Genomic DNA, 21,537 nt, shown 5'->3' with positions numbered 1-21,537 from the left:
CTTAGGAATTCAACTGGATAGTTAACCGCGTCGTCTTCAGTTGCCACAGTATCAATGGATTTGTACGTTCGTGCATTTCCTGGAATTCTATTGACTGAAATTCTTTCAATATAATTTACCAATTTGTTTTGTAGACCAATTCCCGCCACATATTCCAAATTTCATTGAAATTGGGCTTACATAGCGTGTTTGGTGCATCAAATACATGAAATCGGCCGAAAATATATATGGGAGCTATATGTAAAACTGAACCGATTTCAATATAATTTGACAAATTTTTTTGTAGATCAATTTCCGCCACATATTTCAAATTTCATTGAAATTGGACAAACATAAGGTGTTTATTGCATAAAATACATGAAATCGGCCAAAAATATATATTGGAGGTATATCCAAATCTGATCCGATTTCAATATAATTTGGCAAACTAATTTCTAGGATTAATTCCGTCAAAGATTCCAAATTTCGTCAAAATTGAACATACATGGCGTGTTTGGTGTAGAAAATACATGAAATCGGCCGAAAATATATATGGGAGCTATATCCCAATCTGAACCGATTTCAAAATAGTTTGGAACATTTATTTCTGCAATAAATTCCGTCACACATTCCAAATTTCATTGGAATTGGGCATACAAAACGTGTTTTATGCATCAAATGCATTAAATCGGCCGAAAATATATATCCAAATCTGAGCCGATTTCAAATTACTTTGGCAAATTCTCACACATACCAAATTTGAAGACTGTATCGATAATCGTTCGTTAGATATCAGCATACAAAGTCTACAGTTTTTGGAGGTACTTCCGATCCTGGGGCTATATCTCCAGATCGGGGCCGAATTTTTAAGATTTATATAGCCTGTGACACTTTCGGGCCATGTGGTAATATACTCTGAAAGTTTCAGGAAGATCGGTTCAGCGGTTTTTGAGTCCATAAACTTCAAACAAACAAACGTACAAACATTTTCCTCCGTTATAGATATACTCGTAGATACCGCACAAATTTCATTGAAATAAATATGGGAGCTATAGCCAAATCAACACCGATTTCAATACTTATTTCTACACCAAATTTAGTTACACATTGGACATACGTACATAGCGTGTTTGGGCATCAAATACACGAAATCAGCCGAAAATATATATAGGAGCTATATCCAAATCTGAACCGATTTCAATATAATTTTGCATACTCATTTCTAAAACAAATTTAGTTACACATTCCAAATTTCATTGAAATTGGACATAGATAGTGGGTTGGGTGCATCAAATAAATGAAATCGGCCGAAAATATATATAGGAGCTATATCCAAATCTGAACCGATTTCAATATAATTCTGCATACTCATTTCTACAACAAATTTAGTCATTCATTCCAAATTTCATTGAAATTGGACATACATAGTGGGTTGGGTGCATCAAATACATGAAATCGGCCGAAAATATATATAGGACCTATATCCAAATCTGAACCGATTTCAACATAATTTGGCATGCTCATTTCTGCAAATAATTTAGTCACACATTCCAAATTTCATTGAAATAGGACATACATAGTGGGTTGGGTGCATCAAATACATGAAATCGGCCGAAAATATATATAGGAGCTATATCCAAATCTGAACCGATTTAAATATAATTCGGCATACTCATTTCTACAACAAATTTAGTCACACATTCCAAATTTGAAATTGGACATACATAGTGGGTTGGGTGCATCAAATACATGAAATCGGCCGAAAATATATATAGGAGATATATCCAAATCTGAACCGATTTCAATAATTTGGCATACTCATTTCTGCAACAAATTTAGTCACGCATTCCAAATTTCATGGAAATCGGACATATATAGCGTGTTTGTTACATCAAATACTTGAAATCGGACGAAAATATATATGGGAGCTATATCCAAATCTGGACCGATTTCGATATATTTTGGCACATTTATTTTTAGGCTAAAATCCATCACACATTTCAAATTTGGAGTCTGTATCTGTAACCGTTCTACAGATATTTGCATACAAAGTTTAAATTTTTTGGAGGTACCTCCGATTCTGATGCTATATCTCCGGATCAGAGCGGAATTTCGAAACTTTTTATAGCCTATGTTACTTTCAGGCGATGTAGTGATATACCCTGAAAATTCCAGCAAGATCGGTTCAGCGGTTTTTGAGTCTATAAATTTCAAACAAACAAACATACAAACATTTTTCTATTTTATATATATAGATTAAAACGGGTTCTCCTTGCTCAATAAGTAGTATATTCTCTTTTGAACAGTCCTCTAGGAACCCTCAAATTTTATTCCTAGGAATTTGTAAAGATTGTTATGCTAGGTCTTTTTTAGTCAGGGTAGCGCGAAGTTGGAATGCTCTACCTCGATTTCCTACATTCTTTCGAATAAAAGTTGTACTTCTGTCGAAGGTATTAATTAACTTTTCTGTCACTTACTGGGTGCATTTGTAGTTGTTTAATGTAATGTTGTATATTGGTTTATGGCTGGGAAGCCGACATAACATAGATTCTATACTTTAATTTTTGTAAATAATTTGATTGATTTGATTATTTTATTTCTTGAACTCAGGTTATTTTGTATTAAGATGCGTACATATAATTGGCCTTTTTTGGTTTTTGTATCATATATGAATTTGACATAAATGAACTAAATTTACACCGAAAAGTTTGATGTACTAATACCTATTTTAATACTTAATTTCTTTTAAGTACTATTCGTATTTCCTTAGTTCGATTTTCCAAAAATACCTTATCACACCCCTACACATCAATGCGATCTACATTTTAAATTGCAGTCCACGTTTTATTAGAACGGTACGGGTAAACCTTTATTGAAAAAATTTTACTTAACGCGCACGCTTTGACATGGCGCCTATACAACAGTCAATGTTTTACACATTTTAATTTTTGACAATATTACACTATTCAGTCAATTTAAAAATCCATGGTATTTCATGTAGAAACATTACATACATTTTAAAGGTTGATTTTCATAAATATTCTCAATACCGGTGCTTCAATATTAAGTACTATTTAATTCTTCTAGTACACTTATTGTTCTACCACCTCTAACAGTGAACCTGACAAATAAATAATAAAACAGAATTCCACTTTTATCCCTTAGCCCAATACCAAGTTTATTGCACTTTCGTACTTTTCGCACACTAATTATACTATAATTCAAGTCTCACCAATAGAAAATTTAGTACTATTTTGTATTTCCAATAAAAAAAAAAAAAACATTGTTCCACAACATCCCATACGGGACAAGGGAGACTTCTCTCATATCAATGAGTGCACCCCGATTCATATTTAGCTCAATGATATGGGACCTACTGTTTATCGCCGAGTCCGAACGGCGTGTCTTAAGACACCACTTGTGGAGAAGTTTTTCAAGGCTGAAATACTCAGGAAATGTCGCCAACATTACTGAGGGGTATTTTGCCACCGTTGAAAAATGTTTGATGTTGCTTGGCCGGGGAATCGAACCCACGACCTTCTGCGTGCAAGGCGGGCGTGCATACCATTGCACCACGGTGGCACCCATTCCCATTTTTCCATTATTTCCAATACCAACTCAATAATTCAGTCCTTAGCGACCTCCATACCTAATTTCAGAACTTGTATGCATTTAAAAAACTCCTTATCTGAACACCAACATAGACTCTAATACAAAAAATCGGAATTCCAGCTATATCCATTTATGCAACATCAAAACGGTACTAAATTTAGTATTTGTAATAGGTATAATTTTCAAAAATTACATCGCTATATCTAAAACTATATCCCAAAAGCAATACTCATTTACAGCTTTATCTGTACAATTTGAACCAAATATTGTGGCATTTAGTAAATTTCGTTCACTTATGGTACGTATATCCAAAACCACATCCCTATCTAAACCCTACATACCAACAGCGATTATAATACCAAATTTCAGAATTCCACCTTTATTCATATATCAAATTTGGTACCATTTAATACTTTTCCACTCCAACAGTAATCCTAATCCTATATTTTAGGATTTTAGCTCGATGCGTTCACACGTATCCAAATTGTACAAAATTTAGTACCATTTAGTACGTTTTGTACACAAAATTACGAATTTCTACAATCTATCTCATTTCTCCACGCAACAGTAATCATAATTCCAAGTTTCACGATTCAGGCTCTATCCATTCACCAAAATTCAAATTAAATACCATTTAGTAGTTTTCGTACACATTAGAACGAATTTCCCAAACTACCTCCATACCAAATTTCGTACCATTTAGTACTTTTCGTACGCAAAAAGTACGAATTTCCAAAACTACCTCAATCCTTTACTCCAACAGTAACCATTTTTCCAAATTTGAGAATTCAATCTCTATCCGTTCAATCAAATCCAAATAGTACCATATTAAGTACCTTTAAAGTACGAATTTCCAAACATACCTCCATATCACAATCCTACACTCCAACAGTAATCATTATTCCAAATTTCAGGTTTCCAGTTCTATCCGTTCACCCAAATACAAATTGTTCCAAATTTAGTACCATTTAATACTTTTCGTACACATAAGTACATATTTCCAAAGCTGTCTCCATAACTCACTCATATACTTCAACAGTAATCATAATTCCAAATTTCAGGATTTTAGCTCGATGCGTTCACCCATATCCAAATTGTACCAAATTTAGTATCATTTAGTACTTTTTGTACACATATGTACGAAATTCTATCTCAATCCTACACTCCATCAGTAATCATAATTCTAAATTTCAGGAACCAAGTCCTTTTCCGTTAACCCAAAACCAAATTAGTATCATTTAGTACTTTTCGTACACAATTAGTACGAATTTCCAAACTATCTCAATCCTACACTCCAACAGTAATCATTATTCCAAATTTCAGGATTCCGCATCTATCCATTCATCCAAATCCAAATTGTACCAAATTTAGTACTCTGTAGTACTTTTAGTACACCTAAGTATGAATTTCCAAAGCTACCTCAATATCTCAATACTATCTTCACCAATAATCCTAATTCCAAATTTCAGGTCTCTTCTACGATTTCGATTACCCCTGCTTTAGAACCACATACATATGCATATGCATATTAGGGATATAACTTTTTTGCAAATTTCAAAAATACCCCCTTATAACCATATAGAGCATGAGAATGAGTTTTCACTTTTCCCCTACAGTTAAAAAAGTTCCCGCATCGATTGCATATAAGATTTACAAAAGGAAACCTTTCTGAACTAACCTATTGCTCTATTGAAATTGAACATAATGTTCTCTATTGGACCAATCTACATATAATACAAAATGTTTCCCAAATCGCGAGATTTTAACTTAAATAGCTTATTTTAACTTGAATAAGTCATATGTATACGAAAAATATTTGTTCGATAAATTAAATATTTTCTATAATTTTTTTTCACCACACGGTACTGGCGTGTATCATTCATTACATGGGATAATCAAACACACAGGTTAAATATTCCCTTCGATGAAGGGGGTAAATCTCAGTAAAAAGTTGTTCTTAATGCGGCAGGAGTTGAATAACTCTTCCATAACTTTGATCGCACGCCCATTTCAGCGGCTTCTTTGGGTCATGATGTTGAAAATGCATCTTCTTTTCAGTGGGCCTTCAAGGGCTGTCAGGTAGTCATTCAGAGCTACATATAGTTCTTCTATATCTTCAGTAAAACAGACAGAACAGAATTTACATAACTTTTTCGGGTTTCAGGCTTCAGAATAAACTAAAAAAGAAGTAGAATAGCAGGGCAGTTCCAGCTTCTATTGCTGATGTTTGGGATGGGTTTTAAATTTACAAAAGGGATCTCACTCCTCTCCAGCCAACTGTTTCCGTAATAACAGTTTTACCATTACGGAAGGCAGTTTTAAAATGAGCATAACAGCTCATCTAAGCCAACATAATACAGAACTCGATTTTTATTAATTTTTATACCCTCCACCATAGTATGGAGGGTATATTAAGTTTGTTTTTCCGTTTGTAACGCATTGAAATACTCATTTGCGACCCTATAAAGTATATATATTCTTGATCAGGGTAAAATTCTGAGTCGATCTGTGCACGTCCGTCCGTCTGTGGTAATCACTCTAGCATCCACAAAAATTGAGATAGGACGCTGAAATTTTGGGAAAATGGGTCTTTTGTTTGCAGGCAGGTCAAGTTCGCTGATGGGCTATATCGGTCCACGTTTTGGTATAGCCACCATATAACGGTACCCCCCGATTTACGGTATTTTGACGTTTTTAGCTACATTTTCCGACCGATTTAGCTATAATTTGACACTTAGGGTTCTTAAGTGTAAATAAACTTATATTTCAAAAGTTGTTGACATAGGTCCACGTTTTGGTGTAGCCCCAATATAACGGTACACACCGCTTTACGGTATTTTGACGTTTTTAGCTACATTTTCAGACCGATTAAGCTATAATTTGACACTTAGGGTTCTTAAGTGTCAATAAACTTACATAATAAAAGTTGTGGACATATGTTCACGTTTTGGTATAGCCCCCATATAACGGTACCCCCCGATTTACGGTATTTTGAAGTTTTTAGTCACATTTTCAGACCGATTTAGCTATAATTTGACATTTAGGGTTCTTAAGTGTCAATAAACTTTTTTAACAAAAGTTGTGGACAGAGGTCCACGTTTTGGTATAGCCCCCATATAACGGTACCCCCGATTTACGGTATTTTGACCTTTTTAGCTACATTTTCAGACCGATTTAGCTATAATTTGATATTTAGGGTTCTTAGTGACCAAAAAAATTATGAACTTAGGTCCATGTTTTGGTATAGCCCCATATAACGGTACCTTCCGATTTTCGGTATTTTGAGAACTTTACCTACAAGTTTTAACCGAATTATCTGTAATTTGACATTTGTAGTTCTTAGTGGTCACCACACCTTTCCATCAAAAATTGTCAAGAAAGGTCCATGTATGGATAAAGCCCCCATATAACGGTAACTCCCGATATTCAGTAATTTGATGATTTTAGCTACAATATTAAACCGAACTAACTGTAATTTGACATTTGAAGGTTGTAGTGGTCACCACACATCTGCATCAACAATTTTCAACATAGCCCCAATGTAACGATACTTCCCGATTTTCGGTACATTGAGGATTTTACTTAAAATGTTAACCGAACGTTGGTCCATGTTTTGGTATAGCCCCAAAATAAACCTCCCGATTTTCCGTACCTTAGCTTTATTTGTTGGACGATCTTTCTGTAATTTGAAATTAAAGAGCCAACAAAAATTGTTCATTTAAGTTCATATTTTCGTATAGCCCACATATAGGGGTACATCCGAACTAGCTGTTAATGACATTTGTAGTTCCCACGTTATGTACCGATTTTCGGCATTTTGAGGATTTAAGCTAGAATTTTTAACCAAATTAGAGTTATTTGACATTAAAGGCTCCCATCAAAAACTGTCAACATAGGTCCATATTTTATTATAACCCCTATATAACGAAACCTGCCAATTTCTAGCCCACCAAACATTGTCAACATACATAGGCACCATAAAAAAGGGCCTCCCGAATGAAGCATTTTATGTACATTATCTGACATTTTAACGTACCCACTTAAATTTGGGGACAGGCATGAAAACTAATTATTCCATTTTAGTTCAGAATATTTTATGGTGGAGGGTATGAAAAGTTCGGCACGCCCGAACTTAACGCTTATTTACTTGTTCTTGTTGGAATTGAGCTTCATGATCGAAGATTTTTTGTAAATGTAAAAGGAAAGCCGAAGATTCAAGCCCCGACAACCACCAAATTATGTGACCAGGTTTAGCTGTTGGTATTGCAGACGCATCTAATGTGGGAAAGGTTTCTTGTCGTCGAAATTTGATTTCTCAAATGCAATGAATTTTGTATGGCTTCCATGACAAATGCTTTTTTAAGCAGCCTTTGGAAGTTATGAGTTTGGATTTGAATGCTAACACGTCGTGACAACACTTTTCATATGTTGTTCGAGAACGCGGGTTCAAATCCAAGCCAGACTCGGCTGGTTTTTATTTTTTTGAATTTTTGCCTGTTAGGGCGAAGATCATTTTTAATGTTAATTTCTATTATTTTTTCTAGTTGAAGTGGAGCTTCATGATAGAAGATTTTTTGCAAGTAAAAAAGGAAATTCCGAAATTATGTGATCTGGTTTCGCTGTTGGTTTTGTAGCTCATCAGACACATCGAAATTTATTTGTTAAATGCAATAGGTTTTTACTGCGACGGATATTTGTCCGTTCAATTTGTATGGCTTCCATGACAAACTCTATGTTTGGTAATATACCCATCCTTTAGAGCTCATCTCACATGTGAATGCGATAACCGCAATCCAGCACATGATGCTGAACTTGGGTGTGGGTGACCCTTCTTTTTGAATATTTGCGATTGTTTCAACTTTTCCATATTTCAGTATGAGGTCAATTTTTATAGATTCATTCTTGAGGATCACGGTTCGATATTCAAAGCTCTCAATGTGTTTGTCGCCACTGCCTATGCTCAATTTCCATAGTTGAATGTGTTAAAAAAGTTCTGCTTCACCCTACCAGTTTGCTTATACATAGCCCTGTGTATTCCTTACTAGCATGGGCTTGGGATTTAAATGCCATCAGCAAAAAGTTGTTGGCAAACAGTTTTTGTTTTGTGAGACGATAGCCTTGAGCTTTTAACAAAACGTCTTACAATGCCTGATGGGTTATGCTTCCGTTTGCTCGTTGATGCCACTGAGCTGGGAAGCGTGGACACAATCGCCTCAATGGTACTCTTTCCCTTGCACGGGTGGATGGCATTGGCGGCCTTTGATCTTAAGTTTATAGAGGTTCTTACATTGTTGGTGTCAAACAATTCCTACAGTGAATCAACGTTTTGTTTTCTCTGCACCGCTTGTACTCTTCCAGTTTTGCACAAATTCAGCATGAATTATTTTTTATTTTTTTTCACAAAAATCTAATTATAAACTTTATAATATAAAGTAGTTAGTTGTCACCTTGTTCAATATTTATATAGAGTAAACGTTATTTTAATCCTTAACAAACAAAAGTTCATTCATTTTGGCTACACGAAAACGTTTTTGAGAAAAAAGTCGTGTCACCCTAATATACCCTAGTTACCCCCCATACCAGATGCGGATATTATTCGAATGTCCGGCACAACTTTCGGAAGCGATATCACATTCGAAGGATTGGCAAATGTTTTTCGGGTGTACACAAGCACGTTGTTCTTTTGTTCGTCAAAAGTTTAAAAACGATATTATTTTCGAACATTTGGCTAATGTTTTTTTCTTTATAAGAAAAATTGTTTCGAGAAACATTTTGTAATCCGGAAATTTGTTTGTTTTAAAAAATAATTTTATGTAGTTCTTATAAAATTCCCACTTGCTTTTTTTCAAATAGTTTCGATATAAATGCTACGTATCATATAAACAAGAAGTGTTGATAAACACAACATATACCTGGGTTACAAAATACAAAACAACAATGTTTATAAACAGTTGCCGCACATCGTATCGCAAACTTTACAAAAGGTACATAACAAAAATATCAAGAGACGTCAGATAAAGTTAAACACGTCATAACACCGAAACTCCGCCAAAAATACTTTTCCGGCACTATCGTAAAAACTATCATCTTTCATTCGCTAATAATATTATTAACGATATTCGAATTCGAGGGTTTTCCTGCCACAAACTGAGCGACGAATGAATCGTTTTCAATTCGTTCTCGTGTGTCGTTCTCGAACAAAATATTCGAAAAACATTCGAAAACTTTATCTGACGTCTCTTGATATTTTTGTTATGTACCTTTTTCTTCTTTGTAATGTTTGCGGTACGATGTGCGGTAACTGTTTATAAACACTGTTGTTTTGTTTTTTGTAACCCAGGTATATGTTGTGTTTATCAACACTTCTTGTTTATATGATACGTAGCATTTATATCGAAACTATTTGAAAAAAAGCAAGTGGGAATTTTATAAGAACTACATAAAATTATTTTTTAAAACAAACAAATTTCCGAATTACGAAATGTTTCTCAAAACAATTTTTCTTATAAAGAAAAAAACATTAGCCAAATGTTCGAAAATGATATCGTTTTTAAACTTTTGACGAACAAAAGAACAACGTGCTTGTGTACACTCGAAAAACATTTGCCAATCCTTCGAATGTGATATCGCTTCCGAAAGTTGTGCCGGACATTCGAATAATATCCGCATCTGGTATGGGGGGGGTAAACACATCATAACACCGAAACTCCGCCAAAAATGCATTTTCGGCACTGTCGTAAAAACTATCATCTTTCATTCGCTAATAATATTATTAACGGTATTCGAATTCGAGGGTTTTCCTGCCACAAACTGAGCGACGAATGAATCGTTTTCAATTCGTTCTCGTGTGTCGTTCTCGAACAAAATATCCGCAAAACTATCGAAAATCATTCGAAAACGAATCGTTTGCGATAGCAATGGTATGGGGGGGTAGTCTAAAGGCTGAGGTTATATTAAAATTAAAAGGTAAATAAGACTTTGACAAAACTATAGCTTGTAAATGTTGTTATGATGTATTTTATCTTTAACATACACATTTGTTCCAACAAACTTCGCTGAAGAAACAAGGAAGACGTTTCTCATATCAATGCACAGTGGTGGCACTTACATGGGGAGGTGTGACAATAATACTTCTATATAATATATAGAATTGGAATTTTTATCGATGGGTCCTCGTGGCCTCAAAACTCAAAACTTGTGGCATAGTAAAACTCCCCGAGAAAAATTGTCAATATTGGTCCATGATTTGCTATACTCCTTACATGATTTCTATCTCCATTTAATGTTTATTACATATATTAACCAAATTTTCAAACGGAATAGACTTTAATAGTGATCTCAGAGTTTAGAACATCACCGTATAAAGAAATGTGATATAGGTCCACTTTTTGCCACAGCCTCCGTATAGGGTTGCCATCCACTTTCTGTACTTTTAAATCACCTTTTTCTGCAGAATTACCTGTAAAAACGTATTTTTGGTTCTCAGTGCCGGGAAAGTTTCCACGTTTTGCGTGTTGCAACATTAGGGTGTCCCAAACAAGAAAAAATATTTATTAAAGTGTATATCCCCAAATGATTTTATTTTTCTTTCACAAGTTTTTAGTGCGGCTCCAAGTGGCGATGATAATTAAAATCACTAATAGGAAATAAATCCTAATAGAAATAAAACAAGTAAGAAAAGCGTTAAGTTCGGTCGGGCCGAACTTTTTATACCCTCCACCACAAATTTCAGCCATTTCGGTGGATTAATGTGGCCACAACCTTCAAAATACCGAAATTCGGAAGGTACCGTTCTATGGGGCTATATGATGGCGTGGACTTATACCTACAAATTTCTGGGGGAAAGTTTTATACGCCTAAAGAAGACTAAATACCAAATTTCAGCCATCTCGGTGTGTTAATGAGGCTAAAACGTTCAAAATATCGAAAATCGGGAGATATGGTATTATGGGGGCTATATCAACACGTGGACCTATATAAACATTTTATGGTAGAAATGTTTCTTAGCCTCTGGAAACACAAAATACAAAGTTACAACCGATTCTTTGGTCAAATGGGTCTAATACATTCAAAATATATTAAAATGACGCGTACTTTATAAGGGGCCTTATGTGGGGCCTATACCAAAACGTGGACCTATATAACCCAACTTTGGTAGGAATGTTTTCTGGCCTCTGAAGACACAAAATACCAAATTACAACCAATTCTGTGGTCAAATGGGTCTAATACATTTAAAATATATTAAAATGACGCGTACTTTATATAGGGCCTTATATGGGGGCTATACCAAAACGTGGACCTATATAACCCAACTTTGTAGGAATATTTTTTGACCTCTGGAGACACAAAGTACCAAATTACAACCAATTCGGTGGTAAAAATGGCCAAATATCTTAAAAATTCCTTAAAACGACGACGCGTCACGCGTCATTTTTTATGGGGGCTATACGAAAGCGTGGACCTACATAGCCCGCTTTCAATACCAAAAGTCCTACGTAAATATAACATATTTTCCCAAAATTTCATCAACCTACGTCAATCCGTTCGGACGCTAGAGTGATTTCCACAGACGGACAGACTGACGGACATGGCTATATCGATGTAGAATTGCACGCTGATCAGGAATATATATACAGTCTGGGGTCTTCAATGATTATTTCGAGTAGTTACAAACGTAGTGACAAACTTAATATACCCCCATCCTATGGTGGAGGGTATAAAAAGGAAATAAAATTACGTAAAAATATTCCAAAAAAAATAAATTCAGCGCCTAAAAACCGAGTTAAACTTTTGACCATAACTACCAAAACCGCAAATTTCCGCAAAAAGTCTAAACTGTTTTGAAATCGACAGACCCTTGGCTTTAATTTGGTACTAGTGGCGATTCATGCATATGCTTGAAAAGTAACTAAAACTTTAAGGAAATCCATACATCTATATTAAACATTTAATTTTGCCCAATATTTTAACCAAAATAATTGGCAACCCTTGCAATTTAGTAGAATTGTTATAAGAAGAAAAACGAAGCTTAGGCAATTCTCTAAGTGGTTCAACATAAGTTAAGGCTTGAATAGTAGTCATTGGTTTCAGAAACTCGATTTAATTTAACTATTTTTTTCTCATTTTTAAATAAAGTTTTTCTCCAAATTTTTGGCCAAAATTGGTCATGTTTGTAAGGCTTTTTCTCCTAAAGAAACTTAGAATATTTAGAAGCGTTTGGCATCTTTAAAATCTTAAAATGGTGTCATGAATTTTTTGATTTTTGTCGTTGGGCGCATCCACTGTGCAGTGAGTGCACCTACTTTTAATAACTGATTCTGAACGAAGTTTCATAAGATACCACTTGTAAAAGAGTTTTACGTGGCTGAAATACTTAAAAAATGTCGCCATCATTACGCCGAAGCATTCAAAGTGGAAGGTGAGTTTTCGCACCATTGCACCATGGTGTCTTGTTAATACTGAGTAGTAAATGTTGTTAAATTATCCCTACTGATAGGAGTAAGTGTTCTCCAATACTAACTGATCCATGATCACTTACCCGTCAAATAGCCAATCTTTCGGATTCTGAAGGTCATAGATAATTTCGAGAAGTAAAAATTTGTAGGCAGTAATTTGTGTAATTATTGAGTTTCAAGTTAACCCCATGAGATTCATACAAACAAAAACCAAAACTAATTGAAATCATTAAAGTTGATAAAACCACTTGTAATTTTGTGAGATCTAAGGTTTGGCAAAAGCAATAATCAAACTAAATATTAGCTTCATCAAATACCATAAAATATTCATTAAATAAATGAATGTTTAGTGAATTATCTAGAGCACATATAAATACTGTGTATAGCAAGCAAATGGACAATATTATCGTTATAGCAGTTAACCAAACGATACAAACTTTAGCATAGCCACATTCATTTTTGAAGATGCGTAGTTTAATTGTAAGTAAATTTCAAAATTTAAAGACTTATTAATGTTTTACTAAATTATTAAATATTTTCTTTGCAGGTACTGTGTTTCTTGGCCTACACTGCTGCAGCCCCTCAAGGTTATCACTATGCCGGACAACCCGGTGGACAATATTTGGCAGCAGCAGTTGCTGCCAATTCAGTAGCTCTGGACAATACCGTTCAGCATCATGTTCAACAACCTGTGGTTACAAAACGTTTCTTCATACACTCAGCTCCCGAGGAAGAAGAAACTGAAGTTCAACATCATGATATTGTTGTTGGCATGCCTCGTAGAAATTATAATATTGTATTTGTAAAATCACCCGTTGCCAAGCAACAAAAAACCGTTGTTCGTGTCATTCCTGCTGTTCAAGAAGATAGAACAGCAATTTACGTGTTGGCCAAAAATGCAGATAAGCCCCAAGTTGAAACTTATGTTGAAGAACCTCAAACAACCACCAGCAAACCGGAAGTATTCTTTATTAAATACAAGACAAATGCCGAAGCTGTACATGCTCAGCACAACATTCAAGCTGAATACGATCGCTTGGGTGGCTCAAGCATCGTTTCCGATGAGGGCATCTCTTCAGTATCGTCAGTTATTGGTAGTTTAGATAATTTACAGTTGCATCAAGTGCAAACAGCTGTTGATTCCAATTCTGGTGCTGGGGCATATCTTCCACCTGTGAAAAAACATTAACAGATTGCTTAAATTGAAACGTTATTTGTTGCTGTTATTTTTTGTTAAATGTTTAAATAAATTTAAATTAAAAAAACTTTTGAAATTTTGTATAGAAGTTTCTATTACTCCTAGGATGTTTGGTATTAAAAAGGGCCAAAGTCGTTTGATGTCTTGAATTTTTGGTATTTTGAAGATTTTGTCTCAATATCCAACCGAAAAGGCTGAAATTTGTTATTTAGTCTTCGTTGGTGGTATAACATTTTCCAGCTGAAGTAGGTCGGAATAGGTCTATGCCTTCTAATAGCCCCCATAGAACGGTACCTTCCGATTTTCGGTATTTTGAAGGTTGTGGCCTCAATATCATCGTAATGGCTTAAATTTGGTTTTTAGTCTTCATTGGAGGTATACAACTTTCCCTTTAAATTCGTTGGAATAGATCCACGTCTTTATACAGTCCCCACAGAACGTTAGCTCCCTATTTGCGGTGTTTTGAAGATTGTGGCAACAATATCCCACCGAAATGGCCGTCTAAATTTGTTAGTGTAGGTCCACGTTTTTATATACGCCCCATAGAACTGTACTGCCCAATTTTTGGTATTTTTAAGAGAGTAGGCTAATTATCAGACAGAAATTGCTGAAATTTGGTATTTAGTTTCCCTAGGACTACAAAACTTCACTCTAGAAATTTTTCAGTACAGGTCCACGTTAGTATATAAACCTCATAGAACGGTATCGTCCGATTTTCGGTAGTTTCAAGGTTTTAAACACACTACCACACCGAATGGGGGCCACCTTGTGCAGTTATAAGTAGGTCCCCCTTGCACTCACAACATCTGCGGTTCAATCCCCGACCAGAACATCAACATTTTCGACGGTGGCAAATCCCCTCAGTGTAATGTTGGTTTACATTTCCTGAGTATTTCAGCCATGACTCGGCGATAAAAAGTATCTTGAGCCAATATGAATCGTCGTGCAATTATTGTTGTGCTAAAATTTAGTATTTAGGTTACAAATCCTTGCCGCTGAGAATGGTCGGAATAGGTCCACGTTTTGATATAACCTCTTAAAAGTTTTAGTCAATTTATTCAATCGAAATATCTAATTTTGTTGCTTAAGTTTTGATAGCAAGTTGGAAGGTACCGCCCGCAGTGCTGCTTTTTAAAGAATTCTTCTACTAAAGTGCCTATAAATTCGTATTTGGGAGTCTGAATGATAGAAAACCTTGTTTAAAAAATTGATATTCTTCAGTTAGCATATTTCACTTCTCCTAGTAATAAACCTTGGCGAGGTAGAAGAGTTAGTACTTTCACGAACGATACGAAACTAATTTTTATACCCTCAGCATTTATGCTAACGAGGGTAAATGCACTTTCATACGGCCAAAATGTGCCTCATCGAAATAATGGGTTTAGACCCCAAGTATGTTTGGACGAAATGTGTTTCAGACAATTTGGAGTTGATTTAGCCGGTTGGTCCACTCCTTCCGGTACCTCCCCCACACAAGTTCGGAAATGTTCGGAAAATTTGATAACTCTTGAAGGAATTAACTGATTTGGTCCATACTTTGCACATCGTGACATCTACCAGACTTAGAAGATGTTCCAATATGGACTCAATCGGTCCACTCCTTCGGGTATCTCGGAAAAGTTCACCTGCTCTCGAATCGCTTTTATTTTTGTTGTAGCAACTTGTATTCATTGCCCCCCTTATGACGGTATAAGTTTCATCAGGGACAAGTCCATACTTCGTGAGAAAGTAGCCTGAAAGGTACAAAAAACACCTATGACACCGTGTGTAGTGGTTGGAGCGCAAGATAAATCTCGAACGAATCTGCCGATTCGGTCCAAAATGTGGCCTTCGTAATATTGTGTGCAAATTTAGTTTAAGTTTGAATATAAGCCATATCGGTCCACTTTTTCAGGTACCTCCCCCACAATGGTTCCAAAATGTTTAGAAAAATTGTGCTCTCGAAACTCTTGATGGGAGTGATCAATTTGGTCCATACTTTACGCATCCTAATATATCTACCAGATATAGATCAGGTTGAGTATGAACTTTATTTGTCCACTTCTTTGCTCCCACTCAAAATTTTGGATGAATTCACTTTAAGACCTGCTCTCCAATCGGTGCCTCAATTACGACAGTCAAAGTTTTTTCAGGGGCAAGTCCATACTTCTTGGGAAAACAGCCCGAAAGTTGTAAAAAAAACCCCTATGGCACGATATGTAGTGTCTGGAGAGCTCGAACCGAATACTGCGTTCGTCCACACTTTGGATATTGTAATATTTCTTTAAATATTTGATGGAATTCGAAGGTGGTGCTTATAGGTCCACTCCTTTCCCCACAAAAGTTCGAAAATATTCGCTAAAATGGTACGCGGGATTTTTCATAGACTTAGCAACCGATTTGGTCCAAACTTTGGATCTCTAAATATTGTCGAAATTTAGTTTATGTTCAAATTTGGGCCCTATTTGTTCAATCCTTGTGGTACCACCCACACAAACAAATTTTGAAAATCCCCTAAATACATACGTTTTTTAGGGAAAAAGTATTTCAATCCGCACAGGCTAATGATATATCTCTGTACGGTTTTCCTTATTCAATTTTACTCGTGGTGGAGGGTATAAAAAGTTCTTACTTGTTTATTTTTTAACTTGGTACGCATTTGGCATTTGACCTTGTTGGCATCACATTCGAGTGTCCAAACAATAAATCGGCAAGTGCTTTAGTTAAATCCGGAGTATAATTCCCCATTGGAACCGTGGTACCTCTTTCGGGTAATCTTGGTATGAAATTTACCTCTATTTAACTTTGTGTACAATTTCTTCCTGTATGTACCTTATGGATTTGAGATCTAGGGACTACAAGTGGTAGGAGTAAAATATAGCCAACTGTTATTCATAAATATGGGTGAACTCTTTAGATCCCTGTCCATATGTAACATACACCTTAGGAATAAGCTCTATTTCTGTTCACTAGGGTATATAATATCGTGTAAATATATTGTTCGAGCATCTTTGAATTTATAAAAACTATGTACCCGATCCCGGGTACTGTCGCGCACCGCCATAATGTCTGAATATATTTTCCACATTGCAACGAACCACCACGCAGGCCCTACTTCCTCCGGATGTGACTACCTCATAGCTTTTATAGATGAAAGAATAGAAATGGAAATGATAGTAGGAACTGGGAAAAGATAAGCGGGAATAAAAAAATAATAATGATGTTACTATAGAGTGCAGTAGCAGATCATATTCTACTGCTTAAGCGTGAATTATAAGCTTTCAGCCCTAAAACACCTTCTTACTTAAACACCTTCACCTTTCGCAATTGAACAATTAAAACTTAACAATTCATTGTGATTATGTATATTTAAAACTCAGGAAAACAATAGTGAATATTAAAATTGGGGGTCATATAAAATTGAGTAATCTAATATATAAAAGACAATGTGTGTATGTTACTATGTTTGTATGTTTGTATGTTCCGAATAGACTCAAAAACGGCTGAACAGATTTTCTTGAAAATTTCAGATAATGTACAGGGAACACCGGTGGTGAAAATAGGCTATATATTTTCTTGAATGGTCGTCGCGGAAGTAAAATATCGCGGTCATTCCAAATTATTCAAAAACGAAAAGACTCAAAAACGGCTGAATAGATTTTTTGGAAAATTTCCGATAATGTACTGGGAACACCGGTGGTGAAAATAGGCTATATATTTTCTTAAATGGTCGTCGCGGAAGTGAAATATCGCGGTCATCCTAAATTATTCAAAAATGTACTATTTCAGATAGTATAGCAAATTTTAGTAAGCGTGACTATAAAACCGCTATAACACTGGCTTCTATGTGTGGGATAACGCGGTCAACGCCATATTTTGGAATACAGTAAAATCCCGATAACTTGAGATGTCACGATAAAGCAATTCCGAAAAATCGATTGGGAAATCTTATAAAATTTTGTATGTGAAGTTTTTAGGTCTGAGAATAGGTCGTAATCTATTTATTTAACCCGCTAAGTGTAGTGACCGGTGGTCCTCCCCACAATTTTTTAAGAAAACCGCGAAATTCAAGATACTTTTTAATATATTCTTTACAAATTGTTTGCAATGCTATGGTAATTACTGTCTTGACCCTGAATGGTCGTCGCGGAAGTGAAATATCGCGGTCATCCCAAAATTTTCAAAAATGTATTATTTCAATTAATTAGAACGTTCGTAAGCTGTTTTTATACGACTAAGAGTAGTGACCTGTGGTCCTCCCCTACAATGTTTTTAATAAAATCTGAAATCGCGGTCATCACAAAGTTTTCAAAAATGTATTATTTCAATTAATATACATAATTTTAGTAAGCGTGACACAAAAATGATATAAACACTAGCTTGAACAAGTGGTAGTGGCCGGAGGTAGTGACCGGAGGTTCTCCTTCAAAATTAAAAAAAAAAAAAATCTGAAGTCCATGATATTTTTGAACGTATTGTTTACAGATTGTTTGCAATACTATTGTAATACTGTCTTGACCCTGAATGGTCTTCGCGGAAGTGAAATATCATGGTCATCACAAAATGTTCAAACATTTATTATTTCAGATAATATACATAATTTTGTAAGTGTGCATAAAAAACGCTACAAACCCTGAACACTTAACAATAAGTGGGATAGCTCGATCAACTCCACATTTTGGAATACAGTGAAAGCCCGATAACTTGAGATGTCACTAGACCGAAATTCCAGAAAAATGATTGGACATCAGACAAAGTTATTGATATACAAAACAATATCATCATTAGAATCAGAATACCGCGATAGTGTCCGATGTTTGAAAATATTACAATTACGGATAAAATCTCAAAATGTGGGAAGTGAAACTTCATGAGCATTGATTTCAATTTATAGTTTATAGAAGTAATTTTTTATGAATTATATAAATGGTGCCATACATATACCTAAGGAACATACATTTCGCTGAGGGGTATTTTACCATGCAATAGTGGTAAAATAGAGCGCGAAGAAAAAAGGCGTTACGTTCGATCGGGCTGAATGAGGTTAAATCCACCAAAAATAGCAAAAATTAGTCGCCACCGTTCTATGGGACCTATGTATATCAAAACGAGGACGTATACTGAAAATTTTCTGCAAGACTGTTTACGACCCCCAACAGTGGCTATATCTCCGAACTATCGAAAATCGGGAGGTACTGTTTTTTGGGAGATATATCAAAACGTGAACCTATAGCTGTTGCATACCGAGCGCAAAGAAAAAGGCGTGTCTTTCGGTCGATCCGAATATTTATGCTCTCATCTTTAAATTATATTTAAACCAGATTACAGCCATTTTGGTGTGATAATGATGTTAAATCCTAAAAAAAATAGTGAAAATCAGCCGGTACCGTTCTATGGGAGCTATGTATATCAAAACGTGGACCTATACTGACAATTCTCTGCAGTAATATTTATGACCCCAACCGAGACCAACAAACCAATATATAGCAATGTTAATTGACCTGCACCGACCATTATATGTGGGTCACAAAGCGCTTTAAACTGTCCATTTATGGTGAAGGGTATAATAAAAGAGATTTTATATCTTAAATTTGGGAGATACCATTAAATGGAATTTATGTCAAAACATTGACATCAATACTGGACAGATAACTAAAGTTTACACAGAGAACCCAAACAACGGGCCAGCAACGCGGACCGGGTCAGCTAGTTATGTAATAAAATACAATATTGATTCGTTGTAAACAAAATGAAAAAAAAATTCAAGTTCTGGCTATTATCTCTATATTAATCGAATAGGTATTTTTTTAATAATAAGTGATGAGAGCTAAGGGAAACATAATGTAAAATAGGTAAGACTCACCAATTGAATCTCGTTTTGCCATCAGGCCTGTTGACTTGGTTGATTTATGCTTAATCTGCGGCTTTTCTTATACAAAAATAATAAGGTTTGCTTGGCTCACAATTAAAGGAAATTGAGATGTGTGTATAATACTACAAGAACAAAATTCAAAACGGAAAATCCAAAGTCCCGCGGGTTGATTTGATATGAAATTATCCTTATAGCATCATTAATTTCATAATAAATGTTGGAAATTGATAATTATAAGTGGAGAACCTTCGAATTTTAAAATGATTTCAATGAATGTTCTCCATATTGAGTCGTTAGTTGGGAAGGATTTGTTCCCGCTTTAGCAGGACTCGTACTTAATCGTTCTAAGCCCTTTCGTCGCCTATGGTTACAATTCGGGTTTATCAATTAAATTGTTAAATCCGTATTTAATATTATATTCAATCTTCTAAATTCTTGTATTTTTTATCCGTTAAAATCAGGAAGTCAATGATCCTTTGTATCAGCAAAATTGTATGAAGAATTTGAGGAATTGGTACGTTCCACAGTGCGAAATATGAGCACTTTAGCGGAACTTTACTAATAACTTTTAAAGTAAAGGGCGTAGATTCCTAAAATTTTGCAAAAATGTTTCTTACACTATCTTGTGGATAGTGTTGGGCTCAAATTGGGCCACATAGGCCCGAGAGAATTCTTAATTTAACAGAAATAATCATTTGTTAAAATTAGTGAGTCCATTTAATCAAAACACAGCCAACAACGGCGTTCATCGCCGCGTTTACCTTCCACTTTGCAAAATGCAATTAAATGAAATTTCCGAAGTCATTTTAAAAAACTTGAATTTCTCCGAAGACCGCACGTTACCGCAGCTGTTTTATGGTTTTGCGAATAGGAGACCCCAATCTTTCAGATCATATATATCTTAAAACGGGAATGTACGGAACTCACTTTTAAAATATCCAAGGAAAAAAATTTTTTTGAAAACTTTTGAAAAAAGCACTTCTTTACGATTAAAATTGCACGAAAACAATAAGAGTTTTTAATTTTTTTAAATAGTAATAATATTATAATTGTTTTGTAAAATATTAAGAAAAATAAATCATGGCATACTGACTTACCATTTGTCCGCGCAACGCTATTGTTTTTAATGAATCAAAATAATATTTCTTAGAAAAAAAGATTTTGAAACAAAAGTGCAACCTTAAGTGCATTTTTAAGTCGTTTCGCGGAGTAAATCGCCAAACTGAGTATGGGTCATTTGCAGTGGAGTACTTAGCTAGCGAATTCAATTAAAATTTAATTAATTTTATGTACTTTCAAAATTCCTTAAAGTTCCACTAAACTTCCCATATTTCGCGCTGTGCGTTCCTTTGAATTAGAATATGCAGATTCCCGTAAGAATCAACAGTCTATAAATGATATAATATTTATTTATATAAATAACGCGAATTATTTCAAACCT

General features: G+C 35.1%; 1 protein-coding gene across 1 annotated transcript; it reads left to right on the top strand.

The window, feature by feature from the left end:
* The first annotated feature begins 13,512 nt into the window (after positions 1-13,512).
* LOC141389197 (uncharacterized) lies at positions 13,513-14,236 on the top strand. Its single transcript, XM_073960345.1, has 2 exons — positions 13,513-13,527; positions 13,595-14,236. Exons 1-2 carry the CDS (start codon positions 13,513-13,515, stop codon positions 14,234-14,236), a joined length of 657 nt encoding a protein of 218 aa, XP_073816446.1.
* Positions 14,237-21,537: the final 7,301 nt, after the last annotated feature.

Source organism: Musca autumnalis, unplaced genomic scaffold (assembly GCF_047663935.1).
Source record: "Musca autumnalis isolate F117 unplaced genomic scaffold, ASM4766393v1 scaffold_1, whole genome shotgun sequence".
Classification (NCBI taxonomy): domain Eukaryota; kingdom Metazoa; phylum Arthropoda; class Insecta; order Diptera; family Muscidae; genus Musca; species Musca autumnalis.
This window is presented reverse-complemented; position numbering and strand designations above follow the sequence as displayed.